Below are 24,412 nucleotides of genomic sequence, written 5' to 3'. Positions count from 1 at the left end.
AGTTCTTATTCTTAGGCGTGAATTAGTATTAGGATTTTTAAAACGTAGCTTTAATAATTTTTTAGTCATATCGCTACAATGTCTGCAGTGTGGCAGTTTATAGTGATGTCTAGCGCTGGGGCATCATGCGGCAAACATGTAGCATGATGTCCCACCCAGTCACATTATCCTGACACCAGGCCGACCAGCCCTAACATTAACCTCGTAATGCTGACCGCCTAGTGACGCAGCTGTTGGTACCATTTTTGTAAGTCTTTGGTATGACTCAGCCGGAGTTCAAACCCATGACCTCCAGCTTTCGAGGCGGACGCTCTAACCACTAGACCACCAGAGCGGTCATTCTTAGGCATGAAATATGTGTTGGATATTGTTGCAATGTGCATTACAAAACCCATTCAAAAATGTTATTTTAATCTTGGTACATACACTATTTATTATTTAAAATAATTATCTTTCCATTTGCTGCATTTTCCCACTGCTACAGAATATTCTTCTTATCTATTCTGATCTTGTTTATTTTCCCAATATACAATTTTCGGCAAGTGAACTCTTGCCATTGTCGTCAGGTCAAATAACTTTTACTTTTTCTTCTAAATTATTATTTCTTCGTTTATGTGACATGTTGAAGTTTTGTAATGATTTCTTCCTATGTTGCTAATAGGACACTACTACAATTTAATTTTGCAGATGAAACTTTTGTAACTGAAAAACCTTGTTATAAAGGAAGTGATATGTGTACTGCCACGTGATTTTCGGTCTTTGTCTGGTACCCTCTTTTGTTCAAACTTGTTTGTTTCTGTGTGTATGTGTTAATCCACAAAACCTATTATTAGTCTATCTGACCATGTTATGATCTTGACAATTTCCTAGGTTGTAATCATAAAAATAAATTTTAAAAAATCTGCTGTATGAAGCCCAAAGCTCTATCAAAACATTGCTGACTCCATGTCTATCTGACCATGTTATGATCTTGACAATTATGTCCAGTCATAATCATCAATTAAAATAAAAAATCCGCTGTGTGAATCCCAAAGCTCTATCAAAACATTGCTGACCCCATTTCCTGCAAATGTTGGCATTAATGATATAATAATAACCTTAGTGGTACATGTACTTTAGCCAACACTTATATCAGTAAAGAAAACCTTACATCCAGAAACAGACATTGGGAAAGATAATGGGATTACTTACTTTACCATAATTAAGTATTAGTTCTGGACATATATTAAATAATTAATAATAAAATGTGGCTGCTTGTGAGGGGTACATTTTACAATTGTGCACTAATATGTTGGCCGCTGGTCACATTAGAGGGGTGGCCTTTCTTGAGGGCTACGTTTGAACACAAACTTGTAGGTGCCGAGGGATTCTGGCTGTAAAGATTGGGTGGCTGCTGATGGGAGGGGTGTATTCATGAAAGGGGACCATTGTATTTAAAAATATAGCCAATCTTGTTATTGGTTCCTGAAATCTATAGGTAATCAACCGTGTTGCAGGCAGCCTTCATATGCTGCAGACCGTAATCTAGAGTCAAGTACATGTCACTAACCACCATTGTAGTGCTGAAGTTCCAATGATGATTAACCATTGTGTCTTTAAATGGTGTCACAGATGTACATTGTGAATTCACAGGTTCAGTATTGTTTATTTACATGTGTGAAAAACTGCAGAAGCCCTGGTACATGTAATGCCCGAATAAGAACTCTTTTGAAAGGGCTTAATTGTAGTAGTTGAGTGGGTTTTTTTTTTGTTTGTGGAGTCAATCTGTTAATACCTGGGGTGAATGAGCTCTTTTCTTTTGTCTTTAATAAGTGGTTATCATAATCCAGATCTGATTGTCATCGTAAAAGTTTGTGGTGTTTGCGGATTATTTTTTATGTTACCATTATTAAAATGCACACACCAAGCATTTTCTGTCCACTGTGGTGAAACTGTTACACCTCTTTTTTACTGAGTTAATCTCATGTCGTTGGTTATTATGACTTTTTGTTTTATCTTCAAATAAATTCAGTTTGTTTCTGGATGGGTTGATTCTGTCTTTTGGGTTTATGTGTGTGTGTGTGTGTGTGTGTGTGCAACATATTTACCTAAAGTCTGATTAAAGTTGCTAATTTATGCACAGGAAAAAGGAGTGTTATCATTTGAAGTGAGTCTGAAATTTATTGACATGGCAAGTTAACTTGTTGACAGGATTGATAAATATTACATTATTGATTTTGCAGTTCCTATGCCAGCCTGCATGTATACATGATCTTCAAATATAAATGTTTTATGATAGATGTAAATCTTTATTGCCATACAAAATCAGTTTGAGATAAAATGATTGCATTGTTTTTACAAGAATTCTGAATAAGGAATAAAATGTATGTACAGCAATTGTGGATATTTTCCCTTAAACCTGCTGCAGTTTGATCTTGAAAAATGATAATTTTGTACAAACTGATTTGTGAGAGATCATCTGTGTTGAGACAGCTTTTTGTTGGCAAATGGGCATGTCTCACAAGACAAGATTTACTGTTCTGCTGTTTTGTAACAAACATTCCACTTCAGGCTAAGATAAATTTAACCAATGGGCTACCGTGGTTGGATGTAAGGATGAAACTATTAATCAGTATATCAATGTATCAATACTTTTTCCATATCGTTACAAGAGGTGAAGAATCAATACAAAAGGACACTTACCCTGTACAAGTTACTTTACTCTTTAGTAGTCATGAATAATTAATAGCCATTTGCCATTTGCATTTGCATTCTTTAAAATGAGAATTTATTTGAGACAGCCATTGCAGGAACATGCACTTATTTCTGTGAGTAAAAAAAGATAAACTTGAGAAATTACTACAGATTAACAGACACAAAGTGGCCAACTTGCATGGTTTGAAATATGCCTTCACATCCCAGTTCCATGCCAATTATTTTATCCTGTCAGGTTTTTCAGCCACTGTTGTCATATATCAACATAAGAAGACATTCCATATTTGTTCCCCATGTATGATTTAAGGTGTCTACTAATCATGTAATGACCACTTTTACTTGAAGTTTCTGTGCTGCTTTGCATTTTATCTGCATGAATCAAATTTCAAAATTAATTGGTGGTTATTGTTTATCTACTGAGAAAAACAGTAACCACCAGTCAGAACTGAGGTGTATTCACTGTGTGACACATTGGAAGTATTGGCATCCAAACTTGGTCTATTTAGATGCAGAGCAACAGAGAAACTTCTGTCTGTAAAGTACTTAAACATGAGAAACGAGATTGTAATGTCTCCTTTATGTTGATATATATATATATATATATATATATATATATAATCAGTGACTGAACTTGCTGTTAAGATAAAAAAAAAATTTTCTCACAGAATCGGCATGGAACAAAATTCCAAACTGCACAAATTATAATTAATATGTAGAACGGGTGTGTGTGTTTCATCATTTCCTTTTATCGGATGGTAATGAGCGTATATGACCATGGCAGTTATTTTGCATCTGCAGGAAGTACAATATGAATGATTTGGTTTTTCTCCCATGCTCAGATTTGTTCTAGATAAGATTTCTCATGCATGAGGAAATTGTACTCTTCTGTTTTGAAGATAAAAGCATATTGATTTACAAGTTAACAAAGATATGAAATTGGTAATAGATGTTTTAAAAACATCCAGGCAGTGCAAAACAAAAGACCAAGAGGAGTCCTGCACCTGATCAAATGGAGTAGCCTGAAATGGTCTATAAGGTTGAATTAAAATCACTGACATCTAACAGGTAGTCTGTTTGGAAGTATTTTGTTTGTTGTCAAGGATAAGAATGGCATATGAACAGATGATCAGTCTATGACCATCTGTAATCTGCTTACTAGAAATACAACTGATATGTCGACACATATTTATGTAAAATGGTGTCACCCCACCACTTACACCATGTATTGTGTCATAGGTCGTGTGTCGTGAATCATATCGATACATGGCAGATTTGTGCATAATCTTATTCAGGTTTAATGCATTCTTGGAAATGGACCAAAATAAACCCCAAAAAACTGTTTTCAATAGAATTTATTGGGGGATAAAAATTCTGAAAGGAAAATGAACAGCTTTTTCCAGTCAGGATCTGTTCTGTTTGCACTGCAATTCTCTTGCAAGTAAATTTAATAAAATTGTCATAACTTTTGAATTTCTGAAGGATCTTTATTATTCTTTCACCATTTTATATGGAATAAAATTTCACACATTTCATACGCTTACACATGAGATAAAATGATCACTGCTGATAGATAAATTGCATTCAGCTAGATTTGTTTAGATATGAAATTTTTCATCAAAGTAATATATGACTTGAAAGAAAATTTTCTGTACATGTATTTTCAAACAGTATATAAAATTTGAAAACATTTACTGTAAGACTAGTTTGACCTACATCACTGCATTCTCTCATTCATGCTGGTATACCACTGATGGAATCAATCAACAGTTCCACACAGTTGTCTGTCTGATTGGGCTTCGGTATGAAAAGGGTAAAATTCCAAGTGTCAAAACCAGAGGGCATGCATCTGATGAGAATTTTGTGTTATTATTGACCTGTATAAAGTCTTGTTCAAGTTCTTTTTTCATTAATCTTATACATTAGTCATTATGCTTTCTGTTGCTGAATTACAATACTTATCAGTATTATTTTCTCTGTCTTACACAGTATCAAGAATCCCATTAAACTCGCTCTTTGTGAATCGGGTACAACATTTGTTAAAATATGTATGATACTCAAATAACAAGTATGTTGTTTATATTGCCTATAATAGGTGTTAAAGGTGTATTCAGGTGTGCACAAATATACTCCAAATAATACCAAACTTTGTTATATGCACAGTATACCGGTATGTTCTTTTAGTATTATGAAATGGTATTTGACAGACATATCAAAAAGTTGATCCTCCAGAAATGTAGTACATATTTTTAACCTAGATTAACCCAGTACACAAAATTACTTTAAGAGTAACCAAAATGTATTGATATTTCCAGGTGGTATCTCATGGAGGTGTAGCAAGAGTTTAGTTTGATGTTTCATAAATTTGTTAACACCAGATGTTTCACCAGCCTTTTTGTTTATTTTATTGTAAAAGCCAAAATAATTAAAGTTGTTAGACTATTTGCCTTTCCTATTACTTTTTTCAGTTAGTTCCAAGCAGCTATGAATACATTTTGTTTTGAATTACCAGATTTATAACCTTCATCACCTATTAATGGTACTAAAAAATGGTATAAATGGACTGATCGAAAATATCAAATAATACAACATATTATTGAACAAGCGAAGAAAAAAATCTTTAGAATCTGCAGTCATAATGCATATACAGGTTAAAAAGGAAACAAATTAAAAAGAAGATATCTACATAGTATGCAGAAATATTTCACGAATGAAGTGGAAACATTGAGTTGTCACAAATGACAATACAACACGTTTCCACTTTATGCCTGAAATATGTCCATAATACCTGTTAATAAATAAGATTTTTTTAAAAGCAAAAACCATCAATTTGCGTGCAGTTTTCTTTTCAACAAAAAGAAGTTTCTAAATTTTGCACTCATTCTGCATTTTGGATCAAATGTGAGACTGATTTGGATAATGTGAAATATTATTAGAATTTTTAAAAAATTTTAATAGTTATTAATGTTTTCATGAACATATTTAGAGAATGTTGAAGGTTGATTTCCAGCTTAATTTTCATAGTTCTTGGTAAATGTTTCGCTGAAATAGACAAATAGATATGAGCTATCATCTTTGATTTTTTACAAACCAAAATAACTTTTCAGTGTTTACATTAAAGAAAACAAAGTTGTTCTTTAAATTAAGGTCTTTGAAAAACATTTTGAAACGTTTCTTCAATTAGGCCAGTAATCTGCACTGTGAAACTTTAATGTATATAAAAATTGACCCATGACTTTTATCGAGATCATGTACTTATATTATATTAACCAAATAAATATTGTGTAAAGAATTATTCATGAGTGACATAATATTAAAATACAATTTACTGTTATTGCTTGAATTTTGTGAGTAAAATGTTGAACCAGTAAACCAGCTTATTTTCATTCCAATCATTGATAATTTGGCAGATATTAATGAATGTATATATTTAAAGCACATTAAATCTCGAGTTTTGAATATATGTTTTATTATATTAACACATATGTAGCTTAATGCTTTCATGTAAGGAAAAATCACAAAACAGATGTCAGCAGCATATATTGTGTTGTGGAATGGTAAGTTCAGTAAGTTGGATATAAGACAAAAAAAAATCTTTAATTATAGCATCATTGATAAAACAGGTATGGCAAATTGATGGTCAGATGACCTTAGTATTATTGTTTAGAATTAAATTAATTAAGGGTGCACTGATCAAACAAAGTGTTAAAGAGATGATTATAATACGATGTTTAATTAAAACAGCATCAGTGAAACATATAAATTGAAATTCAGATGATGTCACTTACAATTAAATTACTGATAAAGCAAAGAAATTAATCTGACAGTGATATGCTTAATTATAGCTGCATTACTAATTTCTGTGTAGTAATTTGCATAAAATTAATGATAGTCTGAATTCAGGAAAAAAATTAAATGTAGTTCTTTAAACAAAGAGTAGTAAAATACATTTCATCTGGGATAACAACACTATTTTTATATTATTATTCCTTACATTATGACTGATGTGAGGTCCACAAGATTAGCAGACATTTTTTTATAGACAGATTATACTGTATGAAACTAAATTATAAATTTGACTGGAACTGAGTTTAAGTTTTCTGTGCCAGGTTAATAAGTGAAATACTGGAGAAAATGAATAATGAAATAAGACCAAAAAACAGGAGAAAAAGAAAAACAAAAGCCCAGGTTAAACATACCAGAACATGCAATTGCAATAATTATTCACCTGCGCAGTAATAGGTCACTAATTATTGCATCCAGGTCACTTTAGTAAAAAAACAAAAATCGTGTAAATATTATTTACAAAGAAGACCAGATGACAGACACGAGACATTTTTTGGTACTGAAAGAACTTTTCAATTTAGGTCTGTTTTGCATGACATTCTTTTGTCATAAAAAATGTTAGGTATGTCACTTGCAGATGCACCATCTAATCCCCCCAAATGATGGGATCTTGTGTGGTATTTTTCAACATGGAGGGAAATATATATGGAAAGTTTTTCTCCAAAATCAATGATACCATTGGAGAGGTGGAATTCATCGTCAGTATTAATGAAGAAATAAGTGTGTAACAAATGTGCCAAAGTCAAACTGCCCAAAGTACTATGTTTATTCTTTGTTCAAAACACATAATGGACAATATTACGAAACACTCGGAGTGAAATGTGACCTCATTTAGCAACAGTAAAGGTTATAAATATCAATGAAGATTCGGGGATTGCATTTGCCAGTTATTTCACTAATAATTATTTAAAAACTTTTTGAAAAGATATATGTCTGAAAATAAACAAGAGTAGAATTCTTAATGGCGCTGTTTTTATCTATATCTACATGTCATTATTGTACATAATTTTACTTCATACATTTATGTTATTTGTTATCTCCATCTGCCAATTTTAGTATTGCATGCTTTCCATATATCTGTATCCTTGTGGGTTTGTGTAGGTTGTTGTTGTTATAGGGTTTAATGCCAATTTTCAGCACAAGATAGGCTATACATGGTTGCCAGTATAAATGGTGGAGGAAGAACCCGGATAAACCCCAGAAAGAACCACTGACCCACAAGAAGCCACTGGCAAGCTTCCTTACATACCCACATTGGCCAGACCGAGACTCAAACCCATGCAGACAGAAGTGAGACGGCAGTGAAAAGTAACAGTGTGCAGTTTAGACTACTTGGTCACTCGCGAGCCCCATAGGTGGAGGTAATTATAACATTCCTTATCATGCATTATACTGCATTGTCAGGTTGAAAGGTTGTTCATGTTCTACAGAAGGTCATCAGAAGGTCAAGACTCGTGTCCCACCATTTTCAGTTAAGGCAGTCCTTAAGTTAGCCAGTGTTGGTGCATTGATGAGAACATCAGGGATACAAATTCCAGTTGTTGATCACTCTGAAAAGTATTTTTGTACATGCAACTTTCATTGCTTCTTAATTATTTGGTACTTGTGACCCCTTTTGTTGCTGATTTTGAGAGGAGAGGATAAAGAACTTTGATGAAACTCTTGACTAGTAGAGCTTTCTTAGTCTGGCCCCATCAAATTGAACAAAAGGGTTTCTTAGTCTGGCCCCATCAAGTTGAACCAAAAGTTTATTTTAGTCTGGCCCCATCAAGTTGAACAAAGGCTTTTTTAGTCTGGCCCCATCAAGTTGAACAGAAGTTTTTTTAAGTCTGGCCCCATCAAGTTGAACAAAGTTGTTTTTTTTAGTCTGGCCCCATCAAGTTGAACAAAAGTTTTTTTTAGTCTGGTCCCATCAAGTTGAACAAAAGGGTTTACTTGATGCCCCAGCAAGTTGAACAAAAGTTTTTTTGTGATGCCCCATCAAGTTGAACAAAAGTTTTTTTTTTGATGCCCCATCAAGTTGAATAAAAGGGTTTACTTGATGCCCCAGCAAGTTGAACAAAAGTTTTTTTTTGATGCCCCAGCAAGTTGAACAAAAGGGTTTTCTTGATGCCCCATCAAGTTGAATAAAAGGGTTTTCTTGTTGCCCCATCAAGTTAAACAAAAGGTTTTTTTTGATGCCCCATCAAGTTGAACAAAAGGTTTTTTTTTGATGCCCCATCAAGTTGAACAATAGGGTTTTCTTGATGCCCATCAAGTTGAACAAAAGGGTTTTCTTGATCATCCCCAACACACTTTTGACTTTTGTATCCCTGCAACCACCTGTTTGTGCTATATTTTGTCATCTATCAAACACCCATGTTCTTTCCTTCTGATACAGTTGCAAATTTGCTTCTTGTTGTATCCATAGATTTCTAATAGTAGGTATATCACAGATTGTTGTATATTAAGTACATGATCTTCTACCTGGCTGTATTGATTTCCAGCTGCTATATTTGACCAGTGTCCCATTGTGTCTTCTTATAATGGTTCTTACTGATAGCTGACTGCATATCTTTTTGTGTTTTCTGAGAATATCTTATTGATACTATTGGCTGCCTCCATGATGTCATTGATGAAGATAACAAATAGCAGAGGTCAGAGGATACTACACTGGGATGTGCCACTGGTTACTGGGTTCCAATCTGACTTTGTACCACTAATGATCACCTCATTTCTGCATCTTGTTAAGAAATGTACTTTGTTAGAGGCCTTCTGAAGAGAGACCCTATGCATCGGGCTAGCGGACTTTTTTCTTAGCACTGGATGTACTATATACGAAGCAGTATCTCCTGTCTTCTTGTTTTACTCCCTGCAGGCTCGGGAATGTGCATGCCATGAGAGGTGACTAATCAAGGCAGCCTTTTTACCTTGGGTGTTGATTGTAATAATGTTCAAGGGTTGAAGATTTTGGACTTTTGAAAGAGTGTGATTGATATAAAAAAATTGACCTTATAATTTAAGGATTTTATTCTTTTATTTTATACTTTTTTCTATGTTTTTTTGCGGGGCTGTTTTGGGTCTACCTAATTCATTGAGCACTGTAAAAGTAGGATTAAACTGATGTGTCATTCAACATAATAGAATTTTTTTTATCTCAGCTGAATCACATTCAGGAACAAAATGTTGTTAAAATAGTCCTGTAGGTAAAAGACATATTCAGTTATTATTACAACAATAATCTTTGAGTTTCCTATTTGTACAGTGCGAGAAATTTTGTTGTAATTGACAAACTTGCTGTCACAAACCCATTGTTGTTGCCAGCTACTCATGGGATTTGAATACTGTGGCCAACCAAACCGATTAGACTCATTAATGTGAGATTTCAATGTCAGTCCAAAATATTGATGTTTGCACAATGCTAGATGTACAGTGGGGTGAAATGAGTCACCGTTAAATTGACAATTTTGCTGTATTTATAGACACAGTGATGCAGAAAGGTGGATGATCAATACAAAATGGATGTTATGTTTAAGCTTCGGTAGGTTTGAATAATTACTGTTCATTTGCCTCCTTGCTGCATAAATTGAGAATTCGTCAGAGTGAACCATTTTGCAGAAGCAGTTCCTTTGTATTTGAAGGAAGTATATAGCTTGTGGGTTGTCCACTCCTGCACTTGGACATCTTCTAGATAAGATTTTCCAAATGAGAGGAAAACTTATTTTTTGTTGTTTGTTTTTTTAGCTCTACTGGTCATAAACCAGTAGGGCATGTAAGATGGCCTTTTGTCTGCTGTGTGATGATTCCTTGTGATGTCTGTTTTTGCCCTATGAAAATGTTGCTTGAACATCCAATCCTGAAAATTGTGTTATTGCTACTTCTCCTGCATAAATGGCCATATCAACATGGCATTTTCACTAAAGACTTCTTATTATGTGTAGCTGGGCCTAAAAAAAAATGATTATGATATGACAATGACATGGCCACCACAGCAGCCATCATGCAAATCTTGTTATTGCTGCTCCAGAATGGAAAGTCATATCAGCATGAAGTTTTCAATGGAAAGCTTTGTATGGTGTCTGGCCTGATATAAAACTTTTTTTTATATGATATCTATATGTCCACCACAGTGACTAACTTGAAAATCATATTACCAAACCTTCTAGATGAAAATCATATCAACATTGGATTTTCACCAGAAACAATTTAGACCTCTCTGGTGGCCTAGTGGTTAGAGCGTCTGCCTCGGTTGCAGGTTGTACCCTGGCAGAGTCATATCAAAGGCTAATAAAAATGGTACTAACAGCTGCCTCGCTAGGCACTCAGCATTAAGAGGTTAGTGTTAGGACTGGTCAGCCTGGTGTCAGAATAATGTGACTGAGTGGGACATCATGTTACATGTCTGCAGCATGATGTCCCAGTGATAGAGATCACTATAAACTGCCACACAGCAGACATCGTAGTGATATTATTTTTAAAAAATTTAAACTACGTTAAAAATTCAAATCACACACACACATCATATGATGTTATAGCTGGTACTAAATAAAAATGGTGCCAGTCTGACACCCAGTATGGCCACCATGTCAGCCATCTTGAAAATCTTGTTATTGCTTCTTCTCCAAATGTAATTTTTTTAATCATATTAGAGTACTAATTATGATACTTTGTTTCTTCTGATGAAAATGGTGCTGATCTGGCTGCTAGAATGTACTATATTTTGTCACAAACTCTCCTGAATGATGTCAACATGAGCATATACTGAAGTCTTCTAATGTTATCTGGCATGTACTGAAGGACAAAAATTCATTGCAGAAATTAAAGACACTGCCCCAGTATGCTGGTATTAAGTATGACATCCATGGAGACTGGTACTAAGTTAATAATTAGTGGTCTGATTCACAAACCAGGTATGCAGTAATCATCGATATTAAAAAAACAATTCATTATTGGTCTCTTTGAAAAATCTAATGCCTCTAGCATTCACAGTTTGCTAGTGGTTTGAAATTTGTGCAGTTTTTGTCTTGTAAATTTTAAAATATACTTAAAGAACAACGCCAGTTCTGTCCTATATTTTGTTTGTAAAATCATAAACATGATGAGTTTAATCCTTATATGAATAGGTTGGTTACGTCTGACATTAGTTATGGTGATCGTGAGCAGAGGACATTATCAAAGGGAGAGCTGTAATTTGATCCATGGGATATTTCAAGAACAGAAAAATTGTAATCAAACACTCTGAGCTAGCCTTAGTCATGAAGCTGTTTGACGCATGCAGAAAAACATGACTAACAGCTTGATTAACACATGGTGTCAAAGAGTTCAGTTTGTTTTTCTGTGGTGTTCACAAAATATTATATCAAGTTTAGTTTTAAAAATGTCTGTTTTTTTAAACCACGATTTCAAATAATTAAATACATTTTTATCATGCATGAGGGGAATTAGCTTCTTGTAGAGCCATGATAATTTGTTGCAAATTTTATAAATTTGTGACCCGGAAGAGTGATTAATTGACTGGAAAACTAATTAAATTTCTTGAGGATATCATCTTCAATCATTATGAATGTTTTTTTTCTTCTTCAAATCAACACATTACAGTTTATGTTCAATTAGTGTTTATGAAAAGAAAATATTTGGTCCAGTAATTGCCTGGAACATAACTTTGCATCACATATGTAAAATAAAGATAATCAGTACCAAAAGTGACCCCCTTTTCACCTCACCCCTTTTCACCTCACACGATTTGGATGAAAATAAGTATTTAAAGATATATACTGGCCTTCCTATACTTTTTTCTCAACACTTTTTACCAGAACCTCACATTATTTATTGTTTTTTTGTTTGAAGTTATCCTTTAAAGTTTTGTATTTTCATTGTATATATATGGTCAAATCTGTCCTAATGGTAATGATAAATTTTACTCACCTGTTCATAATGGCAGTGATAATTCCTCCACTGTATCCCCCTTGGAAAGCGAGACATTTTTTTTATGATTAGGGTAGACAGTTGAAGCAGTTTGTTTACTGGATGGTTGGAAAAGCAGTTGCGCCATTGAAGCCTAAATGTGCCAGTGTGACAGGTATAATTCAGTATCTTAATATATTAAAGCTATCTCGGAAGAAAAAGTTCATCTTGAGAAGAGATAAAAGTTGCATCCCTTTTCATCAGGGTCAGGGGTCATTCAGAATTTAACACTTGCCTGTTAAGTCAGGTGAGAACTTGGTTCATGCTCACAGAGAATAGCCATATATTGTCTGCATTTCCTGTTCATCACAGGTTTTTCACATAAGCTGACTGTCTTTCAATCTTGGCAGGTTGAACAGCTGGCTTATCCAGTTAATATTTAAAAAGTGTGAACATCTATTTTCAACTGAAACTTGTGCAAGTCAGCTGGTAGAAGAGTACTCTGTTTTAGAGTCAATTATATGCCATAAGTCACTTGTGAAATTATGTTTTTATGGTACACAAAACAAAGGTTAGTGCTTATTCTAAATCGGTGATTACTTCATTTATATGATGGAATAAAGTGAGCCAAATACAGTAATCTTGTATGGAACAAAAATTTGGGAGAGAACAATGTACAAGCATATTTTGTGATTTTGTTGAATAGCACAACAACAACAACAATATAATAATAATAATAATAATATTTGGTGCATGGTATTTGTTCCAAAACAAATTTTAATAGGTGAACCTGTGTACAACAGTCACCTGTGTACAGCAGCCAGTTTGGCCATTTCCAGTTGATGGCTTCTGTTGACAAGTTTAACTAATTTGAAACATATTGCTGTGTAATGAATCAGACACAATACATGTGCACTTGTAACATTTGTTTCAAAAGATGAAAAACTTCATAGTCCGTATTTTAATTTGTTATAAAAAATGCAAGTCTTGATATTTCACTTTTCCTCAGATCTCTTGGTGACATCAGCAGTGTTCATTCTAGAAATGGGAAAATTGGGTCCCAATGGTGCCTACCATTAAAACAACTGTGGTCATTGAGAACGGGTTGCAAATATGATTATTTGAATTTTCCCTTACTCGAAGCATAAATGTTTTATATATCTTAAGAGTTAAAGTTTGTAAGTATCCTTCAATACTCCTTGTTGATCAATAAATGTAGATATACGTCATTATTGGATGCACTCATGTCATGGATTTCATAATTTTGCATTAAATATTCATGTTTGCAACATTATAAGCTTTGAATCAGTACATGAGAGTCAGTTTACGGCACAATTTTCTTTGAATGTCTTGTCTGTTAAAAATTAATTGTCTCAACATCCTTGTATTTTTAAACTTCTGATGTACAGACAAGTCACGTCAAAATGAACTTTTTGCACTGTGCGCATATCTTTCCTTAATTATGTTTTTTTTTATAATTATTTTGTGTTACATTTTTTTTACTTGTAGAAGGAGAAACCAAGAAGCAGAATCCGAAGGACTTTAATCCAGATGTGTATTGGAAGAAGTTTGGTAAGTGACATAAAATAAATTATTTAAAGATGTAGAATATGTGTACATGCTGCACAGTTATGTCAGTCATACACATTGGTATGTATGTAAACAAAGTTCCAATCTACACTGTACCTGAAGTGCAGACAAAAAATTTTTGCTCAACATCTGGTCGTGTGGTGCCTGGCAAATTTTCTCATTTCTGTTTATAAGTTAATACAGTTCACCCTCATGTAGAAGCCATATTGGAACAAGTCAATAAATAGACAAGTAACTGAATAAATAAATAAGTGAATAAATTAATAAATATATAACTAACAAAAATAATTTTAAAAATTGGGGTGTGTGTGTGTGAAAATGAAGTTGTTATAAATTCCTCATAGGATATGTGTTTCTGTTACTTTGTTCACCACAGTTTTCACTGTAATCATGAGCGTGCTTTGTTCTTTTTTTGTTCCTTTAACAGTACCTAATAAACATGCAGCATTGTAATATTTAATTTCAAAACATGGGCAGAGCATTCTGTTATATATATATATATATATATATATATATATATATATATATATATATATATATATGTGTGTGTGTTCTGGTGACCATATTTGGTGATATTTTTCATCAATATTCATTTAGAATTGAAAGTCATTTACACTTAACCACTCTCTCACTTTACAAACTCTTACTTCTATTGTTAATTCATCTTAAATACTCATATGTCTGCTTAGTGAAATGGTCAACTGTTATGTAAATGAGGCGAATTGTATCAGACCCACTTGAACCTGTTGTTTTTCCATTGGTTGTGTCTGTATTATAATCTTTTAATTTGGTGTCAACCAGTATAGTACATATAAAGTCATGTCAACCAGTAGAGCACAAACAAAGTCCCACAGTGACTGTTGTCAATTTGATAATAATACAAATGAATTAACTATTAAGTAATTAAAGAGATGTAGTGATGATGGTAAAAGCTAACATTGTATGTGTACCTGCATACTAATCATACAGTTGTATGTTTTGTCAGGTGACGTATTTAAAGCACTGTCCCACGAAGGTACAAAGTTGACAATGGCATTTTCAAGCCCTCCTGCACCCTCCCCAGAGGTAAGAGAGAATGTTAAATCATGTCACTTTTTTGTCAAGGAGTCTGCAGAAAGAAAATGTACACATATGCAGTTTTCTTTAGTACATGGCAGAGGGCTTAAAAAACTTTTTCAAATACTTAAGTCTACATTTGTAATACTTGAACATTTATTTTAGATTGTTGAATTGACCTTACCTTGATTTTTTTATAAAATTTTTGAGCCTGCTACTCCAAAAGATACACTGGATATTGAAATCAACAGGCCCATTGGAATTTGCACTAGTTGTCCGCCCTTTTTTCTCTTGAGATGAAACCATGGTAGCGCTCTAATGTTTATTATTACAGTAGTCACAACTGACTAAGCAGCTGTCATACTGAGAAATGCCTTTTCATCTTTTGTATTCCCTCATATACTCATTTTCATTGTGTTGATATTCTTGTTGACCTTGATCCGCAAAGTACTTTCACAGTCAAACATGGTTATGGTTGGATCTGCTTAGTTGACCTATCATTTTTATTCTCTTATAAGTCAAGTCAAACTGCAAACAATAAAGATCCTGATCTGCTGTAGCATAATACACCTACAGATCAGGTTCTGTATTTTGTTCTACTGGTTACTCCTAACAAATTGCACAGACCCTAATCTGCCAGTGCATTATGTGATGGCAAATCTGTGCAGTTTGCAGTTGGACTCGTCTTATAAGTGGGTATATATCTTAGTAACGCGTAGGCTTATAGTTTTTAACCTTTCATTTATAGCACGTTAAACAATTAATATTATAAATGAAAATTATTTATTTAATTTGGTTCATATTTTGTCGAGAAGTTGTGTTTATAAATTGTAGAGGTAGAAGTTGTAATTGCGTTCTTGTATTAAAAAAGTTTTTATAAGAAGTCCATAATATGAGACAAATTTATCATTATTCCTTTTGTGCTGTATTATAATATTCTTTTTGTTACTTACAGGTGTTACTAGAATAAAGGTGATTTCATGGTACTGTTAGTTTCACATTATATTGAAGTTCCATGTGTTAAATGATAGGCATGTTTGCAGCATATTTACCATACAAACACAATTCCACAAAAGATAAAATAGAATGTCTTTTAGCACATTAGAAATAAAGTGGTCAGAAAAGTAATTTACCATTTCACGTTAGACCACATGACTCCAAATGTACTTTGGCAAATAAATAATGGGCCATATGTTGAGTCAAAGCACAGAATGAGTGTCTATTGACCAGTACCAGTATCGGCTAGCCAGACAGCTGCTTTAAAAAAAAGGAATAACATCACTATGAAAATGTGGAACTGTCTGCTCTCTAGTCAGCTTTTGGATAATATACATTTCCTGAAAGAATCTGAAAACTTACAGGGTCCACACATGGGGTGACTCAGAATCTGAATACTTACAGGTTCCACACATGGGGGTGACTCAGAATCTGAATACTTACAGGTTCCACACAGGGGGGTGACTCAGAATCTGAATACTTACAGGGTCCACACATGGGGGTGACTCAGAATCTGAATACTTACAGGGTCCACACATGGGGGTGACTCAGAATCTGAATACTTACAGGGTCCACACAGGGGGGTGACTCAGAATCTGAATACTTACAGGGTCCACACATGGGGGTGACTCAGAAGGAATAGTTAACGTAGAGTCTGTTATTTTACCTTTATATGCCCAAAAGTGATGTTCTCTTTGCATCAGTTTCATGACTTTAACAAAATAAATCTGTACCACATTTTATTTAGACACAATGCACTAATAATTAAAGTAAAATTTTTGTATCGATTTTCCTTTAAAAATATGAAGATGGATGGATGGAAAATGAAGTTTTAGGTTTTGCAGTCAATTTTGGTAATACTTTGATGACCATAAATTCCAAAAATGACATTTTGGGACACTGATTGGAAATTGGGGTTGCCATCCTTCTGAAAATGCCTTCATGATCATTTGAAAAACAAGTGAACAATTGAATTTTTGTATCAAGATCCATTAATGATCAACTAATTCATTTTATCCAGTATTTCATTATATATTTTTAAAAACTGCTCCTGTGCTTTTGGAAGCTTGCCAAATTTTTACTGTAACCTATTTTTGAGGTTGCTGTTTGATGTTAAACAGCATTTGTGGTGAAGCAACGTAAGTTTTGATATATTTTTTATAAACTTTTAATAATATTTCAGCCACATTTTAATAATCTGACATAAAAATAGGCAGTAACATTTGTTTAAAAATACTTACTGCTTTTCCATAGTTTTGCCAACTTTGCTATATACAGGCTGGAAAGATGGCGGTTTAGTTTGGTCCCTGACTTGGGATTAAATGCACATAAAGCAGTGCCTAGCCTTTGCATGATTACGGTGACTTTTGGTAAGTAAAATGATGGTTCTGATCTTGTAACACATGTTACATATATGAGTGGAATGAGGGAAAAATTCTGGAAAGCATAATTTACTAACTTTCGTGAGGATGTTTCAAAATAAACATTCTTGGACACTGATGGAAATTGGGGTTACCAGGCAGACATAATTAATAAAGTTGAATTACCCCTGAACCAAAGAAGAAATTTCAGAGGCTTTATTTATATATTTTGTTACATATCATCCATTTTGAGCTCACCTGTCTACATGACACAAGTGAGTTTGCATCTGATTGATTGAACTTATGTACACTGTAGAGGCCATATTTCTGACAGTTTGATGATCTATGCTTTGGTATATAAGCATAGATCATCGAGGTCTTCTTGGATGGGTTTGATTATGAGTGACATCCATGCATATTTACAAGGTGACCTTGCATCTGATGTCAGCCATCAGCGCTTGTGAACATTCAAGTTCCAATATATCAGATCAGATTTGGTATGTATGGTTACATCATTATCATCTTGTATGAGTTTGTTTGCGACTAATTTCTATCATAGTAAGGAGGTGATCTTACATCTGATTGGCTAATATTGTGAATACTCTAGAGGCCATAATTCCTGTCAGATTTTCATCACATTTAGTGTGTATGCTTATATCATCAAGACCTCAAATGCGTTTGATTATGAGTAACATCCATGCTTATTAATGTGATGATTTGACATCAGAATGGTTGAACTTCTAAATGATCTAGAGACCATATTTCTGATCAGATTTGGCATATAAGCTTCTATCATCAAGATCTCAGACAAGTTGCATTATTAAAAAGATTCATGCATATTTAATGGACCACTCTGGTGGCTTAGTGGTTATAACGTCCCCCTTGCATGCAGGAGGTCATGGACTCGATCCTTGGTCAAGTCATACCAAAGACTTACAAAAATGGTACTAACAGCTGCCTCACTTGGCACTCAGCATTAAGAGGTTAGTGTTAGGACAGGTCAGCTTGGTGTCAGGATAGTGTGACTGGGTGGGACATCATTCTCCATGTCTGTGGCATGATGTCCCAGTGCTAGACATCACTATAAACTGCCACAGTGCAGACATTATTGCAATGTGACTGAAAAATTGTTAAAGCTACATTAAAAATTCCAAATCTATCTCACACACAGACACAGACACACACACACACACACAGACACAGACACACACAGACACAGACACACACACACACACACAATCTTAATGAGGATTCAGGCTGATCAGAGGGTGGGAATCAAAGTGGAACCTTTTGATCACAAGTACAAGTACAACATCTTAGCCACTGAACTGTCACATTTCCCTTTGTTGGGAATCTCAATGGTTTCTAAGTTGTTGCTCCAGGGGTATGACCCCACATGGACAAGGACAGACCCAGTAATCTGACAGTACAGGTTACATCCCCTCATAATGCCAAGTTAGTGTATATACTTTCAGGGTTGGTCTGTAAATATTTTTTAAGTCATTAATCAGGGCCTGGTCCTTAGGGACAGCAGACAATTCTAGCTGTATAAATGACTTGTCCTTTTTATGTTGAGAAAATGGTCTAGCATATTTGGTCAAAGAAAGAGATTCTTTCCACTTTATAGTTTCAGCATATGTGTGACAACATTCACAATCTGACATAATATCAAGTTCCAAATTTAATTACTTAAAGACATCCATGGCCTAATAAAAACCAAACAACCAACCTGGGAATTTCTGTTCATGAGAAACACGTGATACAGTTGATGATAAATTAAAGCTTTGAAGATTTAACTTTTATAGATATTGGGTCACCTTGTTTATGGACAGTTGACAATGAAATTTTTTTATGTCTTTATCTTCGGAAAGATTTTTTTTATCAGACAGTCATAAAATAGGTAAAATGAACATGATATATGGTTGTGTTCTTTCAGTACTTTGTTAGCCTTCCTATTAAAATGGTCACTTCAACCTTTTGTTTATTTGGGACTTACTAGGGAGTGGCCCAAAACATAGTCCCTGCATGTGTTAGATAAAACCATATATCTCGCACATTTGTGTTCGTGGATTTTTCTTAAGAATTGATGCAATCATGAATGGGTCATTACAGATAAAGTTTAAAAATGTGAACATGAAAACTAACAATTTCTGCAAACTTTAACATGATTTTGTGTTTACTATAAATGTTGCTTGTATTCAATAAGTACACTATCCATGTTCTTATCCCCTTGGATACAGTAAAATGCTTTATTTCGCATATGTGTCCACAAATAAGAATATTCCAGTTTATTTTTTGTGGGTTTTTTTTATAATTCCAGGCCCTAGAAGGTCTCCTTGGATCATTTGAGAAGGCAGTCCTAGCTCTGGTTTCATTTTATTATACATTGCCAAAGAGACAAGGTATTTTCTGGGACTTGTAAATCTGTTTTCTTTCTTTTCTTAATTTTATTTCTCATTCAAAAACTTCACTTTATCTTACTCATAACATTCATTTTTTAAAATATTAGGCCTTCAGTGAATACCACAAGAAATGCTTAATAATTTGTTTGATATATGATTATGCAGATGTATTTATATTTCACCAGGTATCACCTTGAGGAAAGTTGTACGCAAGAGTGTGATGCGGTGTCTTGAGAGTGTGATCATCTTGGTGGAAAACCTCAAGCAGGGGAATGCTGGGTAAATGCAGTTTTAATGCCAGAAGTAATAAGTAAGCCTATGGGTCTTATTGGCTTTCAAAGACCCAGAATTAAATTTTTTCATAAATGTTTCGAAAGAACTGAAGGTTGTGGTTTTCCTGATTCAATTAGTGGCTGCTTGAACTTGTTCCATTTACCATGCTTTGTAGTGTCTCAGAGCACAGGATGGGAATCCAGTCCATTGCATGTAATCCATTTCAGTGAAACCCATTCTTGGTCGAGTCAACTTAGCACAATCAAAATATAGTGCCTTGCTCAAAGGCACAATGGCATCTCGGCAAACCTTGAACCAAATACTGTTTACCTGGAAAACCAAAAGTCATGTACTAAGCCAAGCTTGCACAACTTCATACATAACATACTGTATAGTAAAGATTTTTGAGTGGTCTTGCAAAGCCTAAGGATTCTTCAAGGTCAGTGGATTTAATATAATTTTATAATAATTATGTTCCAGAAAAGTTACAGATATATTTATATTTGGATGATTGATTGCATAAACAAATGATATTTCCTAACATTGATGACAGGAGAAAGAGCAAATTTTGAACCAGAAGATAAATTTTAAATGCTTTGAACTAGAGAGATACCTTGTGAAGTCATTTGTTAGAAATGCATGGAAACATTGATGAAAGAGCCATGACTGATTTTTGAAAAACCAGGTCTTGAAAAGAATAGATTGTCTATATTTTAAAAAGCCCTGTAGTTTGCAGGTTAGTTTTGTGATGCATCATTATCATGTTTTGAAAAGACTGAAATAAAATAATTTTGTTTACAGATAAATGAAGTTTGTTAACTTGGCATTTTTATAGTCTGTTTAACATGGAGACTAGTCTTCCTTTTTTTAATGATTATTCTTGTTTGGTTCCATGCCTTCACAAATAAAAGGCCAGAAAGTTATTTTAAAAAAAGTAATTTGTACATTTTATATTTGTTTTTTTTAACACCTGAAAATATGCCATTGTCAACTGTCTTTTCCTACAGATTTTAGTATTTTAATGTTTCCATTTTCATCATGATCACTGATACCTGTCAATAAAGGACACTCAAGATCACTGCAATACATGTCTATAAAGGACATTTGAGATCACTACACTACATGTGTTTAAAGTAGACTCAAGGTCACTATGATGCCTATCTAAATTTGACACTCAAGGGATCACAACATGTCCTTTATATAGAGGTTTAGTATGTAAGTGAAATTTTGTTTTCCTCTATGAACAGGTGTCCCCCAAAACAGTCACTGTAATTTGTGTGTAATTTATTATTGTTTCATTTTAAATAAAGTCTGAGTAGATAAAACACAGCAAATTCTTGTGAGTAAATTAAGAAATTCAACAAGTTTTCACCTGTACTGAGCTTTTTTTTCTCAAACTTAATTTTGTTCATTTTATCTTTATAGCTGTGTCAAATCTGACATTGAGAATAAGAAAGAGAAACTTATTTAGAGGCTGGTTTTTAGTATTAAAAAATTATTACATATTCTGGAAAGTTTTTACACTGTCTGGAAATTTTATGAATTGGGACTTCCTAATGAAACAATTAAGAACACTGCTTTTAAAATCTGTATTCTGAGTTTTGGTAGAAAATTGGGGAAGAATTGTAGCAGCCTAATGAAAGTTGCATAAAAACCTACAAAAGGATGCCTAGTACAGGCAGATAAACAGTTTGTATATGTTTATTTCACGGCTGAGGTTTAGTTTATAGTCTTTTGAAAATTGAGGGTGTTTTTTGTAACCTTGTCACTTGCAGAAATAGTGAACAGCTGCAGTCTACAGGAGCCTTATGGCAGGAAGTAGACAATTTCAGCAGTATACCCAGAGGTGTGTACACTCCTATGCAATATTCTTTTTCCCAGTGTCAATCATATGCCCCTCTTACAAGCCTTCATAGATCCATGGAACTATGAATTTTATTGTGGAAACCAATGGAATATCCCCAACATATACAGCCCAACAGTCATAAACTAATCACATTAAGAATTATGAAATATGAAAGTAGCTCTTCAAAAATTGTCATGCAAGACTAGAGTGACCTGGAAATTTGACCTTTGTTGAGAACACCAAGTTGTGTTCCATTTAACTTCATTTGACTGATTAGCATAATTATTTTCATTCATTTTTTATGCTTTGTGTTGACAAGCTCAAATTGCGATAGATACCCAACATGCAAATTGCAGAAACGTTGATTAACCTTTTGACAGCAGATTGAGTCTGAATGAACATTTATAAAAGGTCAAACTGCCATGTCATTATGGTCAGGCTATTTTCAGATTATTTTGCTTAATTGACTGTAACATTACAGTAATATTTAAGAGTTTTGCACAATAGTAATGAAAATTTGTAAACTTTAAACACAAAATAATTGATTATAATTTGTTTCCAAAAATGCTTTTATTTTTATATGCATATAATAAGCATGATATTTGATCTATATTTTAAAAAAGTAGGGATTGATTGACACCCTTGCTCTTAAAGATTTCCTGATGTAACATGAACCAACTTTTAATCACAAGGTCTACCTTGATGTTTTTTTAATATTATTGTGATAACAAGCACTTGCAGTCATTATTATGAGGTATTACTATTTAGGTTTCTGTTTTGACCACCAGTGATGCCCATTAGATTGACTACTAATTTCTTGTTCAGAATTGATAACTTCAAGCATGGATCATTGTTTTTGTTATACATTACCTCAGACAGTTAACCTCCTTGCACCAATGCATGTATATAATTGTCCATCACTTAGAAAGTGATGGTGAGGTCAAGGTCAATTAGAAGATTATAATTCTTGTATTTGGGTGTTTATAGTATTGACCCCATGTGTTAAAGTATACAGTGAATAATGGTATTTACATTGGCTTCATTTTTTATTTTTGTTCATTTGGATGAAACCAGTATACACTTAAGTCTAGACATGCCATGTGACTTTTAACCTTGCCCTAGTTTTGAATGTGTTTTTGTTAATCATTTTACTTCTTTACTGCAACAATTTTTCTAGTGTATGTTGATGATGTGCTGAAAGGCACAGATTTTAAATGTATAATTGTGTATGAAGATTCAGATGTGCTGGGGAAAAAATGCTTTTCCATGAATGAAAAAAAGTAATGAACCTTGGAAGTACATGTAACAGTTTTTAAGAGTATTGACCATGCTTCACTTGTGCCATGTAGAGCGTTTCAGAATATACTTAAGTATGGCTGAAATGGTTACCCAGATACCTGTCAGCAGTTAGAGTATTAGCGGTAACTGGTTAATTGTTATATCCCCAATCACTGCTGTCTTGCCTCCCTTAATAACACCTAGTGTATGAAATAAGATAGTAATTGTAGAAACCAATTGAAAATGCATAAAAACTTAATAATGCACAGACTCTTCTTCAGACACAACTAGTTTTAAAGATGAAATGATGTAGCTCATCTGCCCAGTGCTACACATTAGATAACTGAAATTTGTTTTGTTGTTGAATCTTTACTCGTTGGTTTATTTTTGAATGTGCGTATTTGCATTTTTTGGGGGCTGATTTCAAGCAACTCACTGGAGTGAATGCATGGAGAAGTCAGTGGTCCTTTAACATGAGACAGAGACAACCTGTAATACCCATTGTTTTATTTCAATTTGCAGGCTGTATTTAGTCCTAATGATGACTTGTTTTGTATATGGAAGTTTGAAACTCACTTTAGCCACAGACAGCATATCAAAACAGTTCATATGTTACCTTCTGACTTAAGTCTTTGGTCAATATAAATTTATCAGAGTCATTTGCCACATTCCAGGAAATGGACTTTCACATGTGGATTCAAATTAGAACTTTATGCAAAAAAGACCAAAAAAAAAAAACACACACACACACACACACACACACACACACATTTTGCATCTATGTTTAACTCGAGAAACACACAAGTACAGCACTTAGTGTTTGAGTGATCCTGGTACTGATTAACACCTGAAATAGTGAAAAATATGATAATATAAGTACAGGTGGCATGTATACATAAATCTCATGCAAAAGCAAGTGGGAAATATGTTTGTCAGCAAGTGTAACACCCAAGTTGCCCCATATTTTAGTACCTGGAAAGTTTGATTAGACAGTAAATCTTCCTAGTTCACAGTCTGTACACGATGGTTTTTTCCCAGCTGCAATGAACCAGTTACAGTTTGGTTAATATATCAAGGGTAACCACTTATAGAATTTACTAACCATTTCAGTCCAGTGCTTAAGTCACATATCTAAATTAATAACCGTAACTGATTTAACACTTGTGGCCGTTACACTGCACATCACAGGT

General features: G+C 33.8%; 1 protein-coding gene across 1 annotated transcript in view; it reads left to right on the top strand.

Moving 5' to 3' along the window:
• Positions 1–24,412, top strand: part of LOC149779857 (cyclin-D1-binding protein 1 homolog) — a 50,308-nt gene that overhangs the window by 3,102 nt on the left and 22,794 nt on the right. The window contains exons 2-6 of the mRNA XM_089936528.1: positions 13,930–13,992; positions 14,996–15,075; positions 19,744–19,825; positions 20,011–20,104; positions 21,874–21,944. Coding sequence (XP_089792654.1) covers positions 13,930–13,992; positions 14,996–15,075; positions 19,744–19,825; positions 20,011–20,104; positions 21,874–21,944 — 390 coding nt within the window. The remainder of the gene's footprint in view (positions 1–13,929; positions 13,993–14,995; positions 15,076–19,743; positions 19,826–20,010; positions 20,105–21,873; positions 21,945–24,412) is intronic.

This window comes from Sinohyriopsis cumingii, chromosome 16 (assembly GCF_028554795.1).
Source record: "Sinohyriopsis cumingii isolate HCF-2022 chromosome 16, ASM2855479v2, whole genome shotgun sequence".
In the NCBI taxonomy this organism is placed as follows: Eukaryota; Metazoa; Mollusca; class Bivalvia; order Unionida; family Unionidae; genus Sinohyriopsis; species Sinohyriopsis cumingii.
Note: the sequence above shows the minus strand (reverse complement) of the source record. Positions and strands in the feature narration are given on the sequence as shown.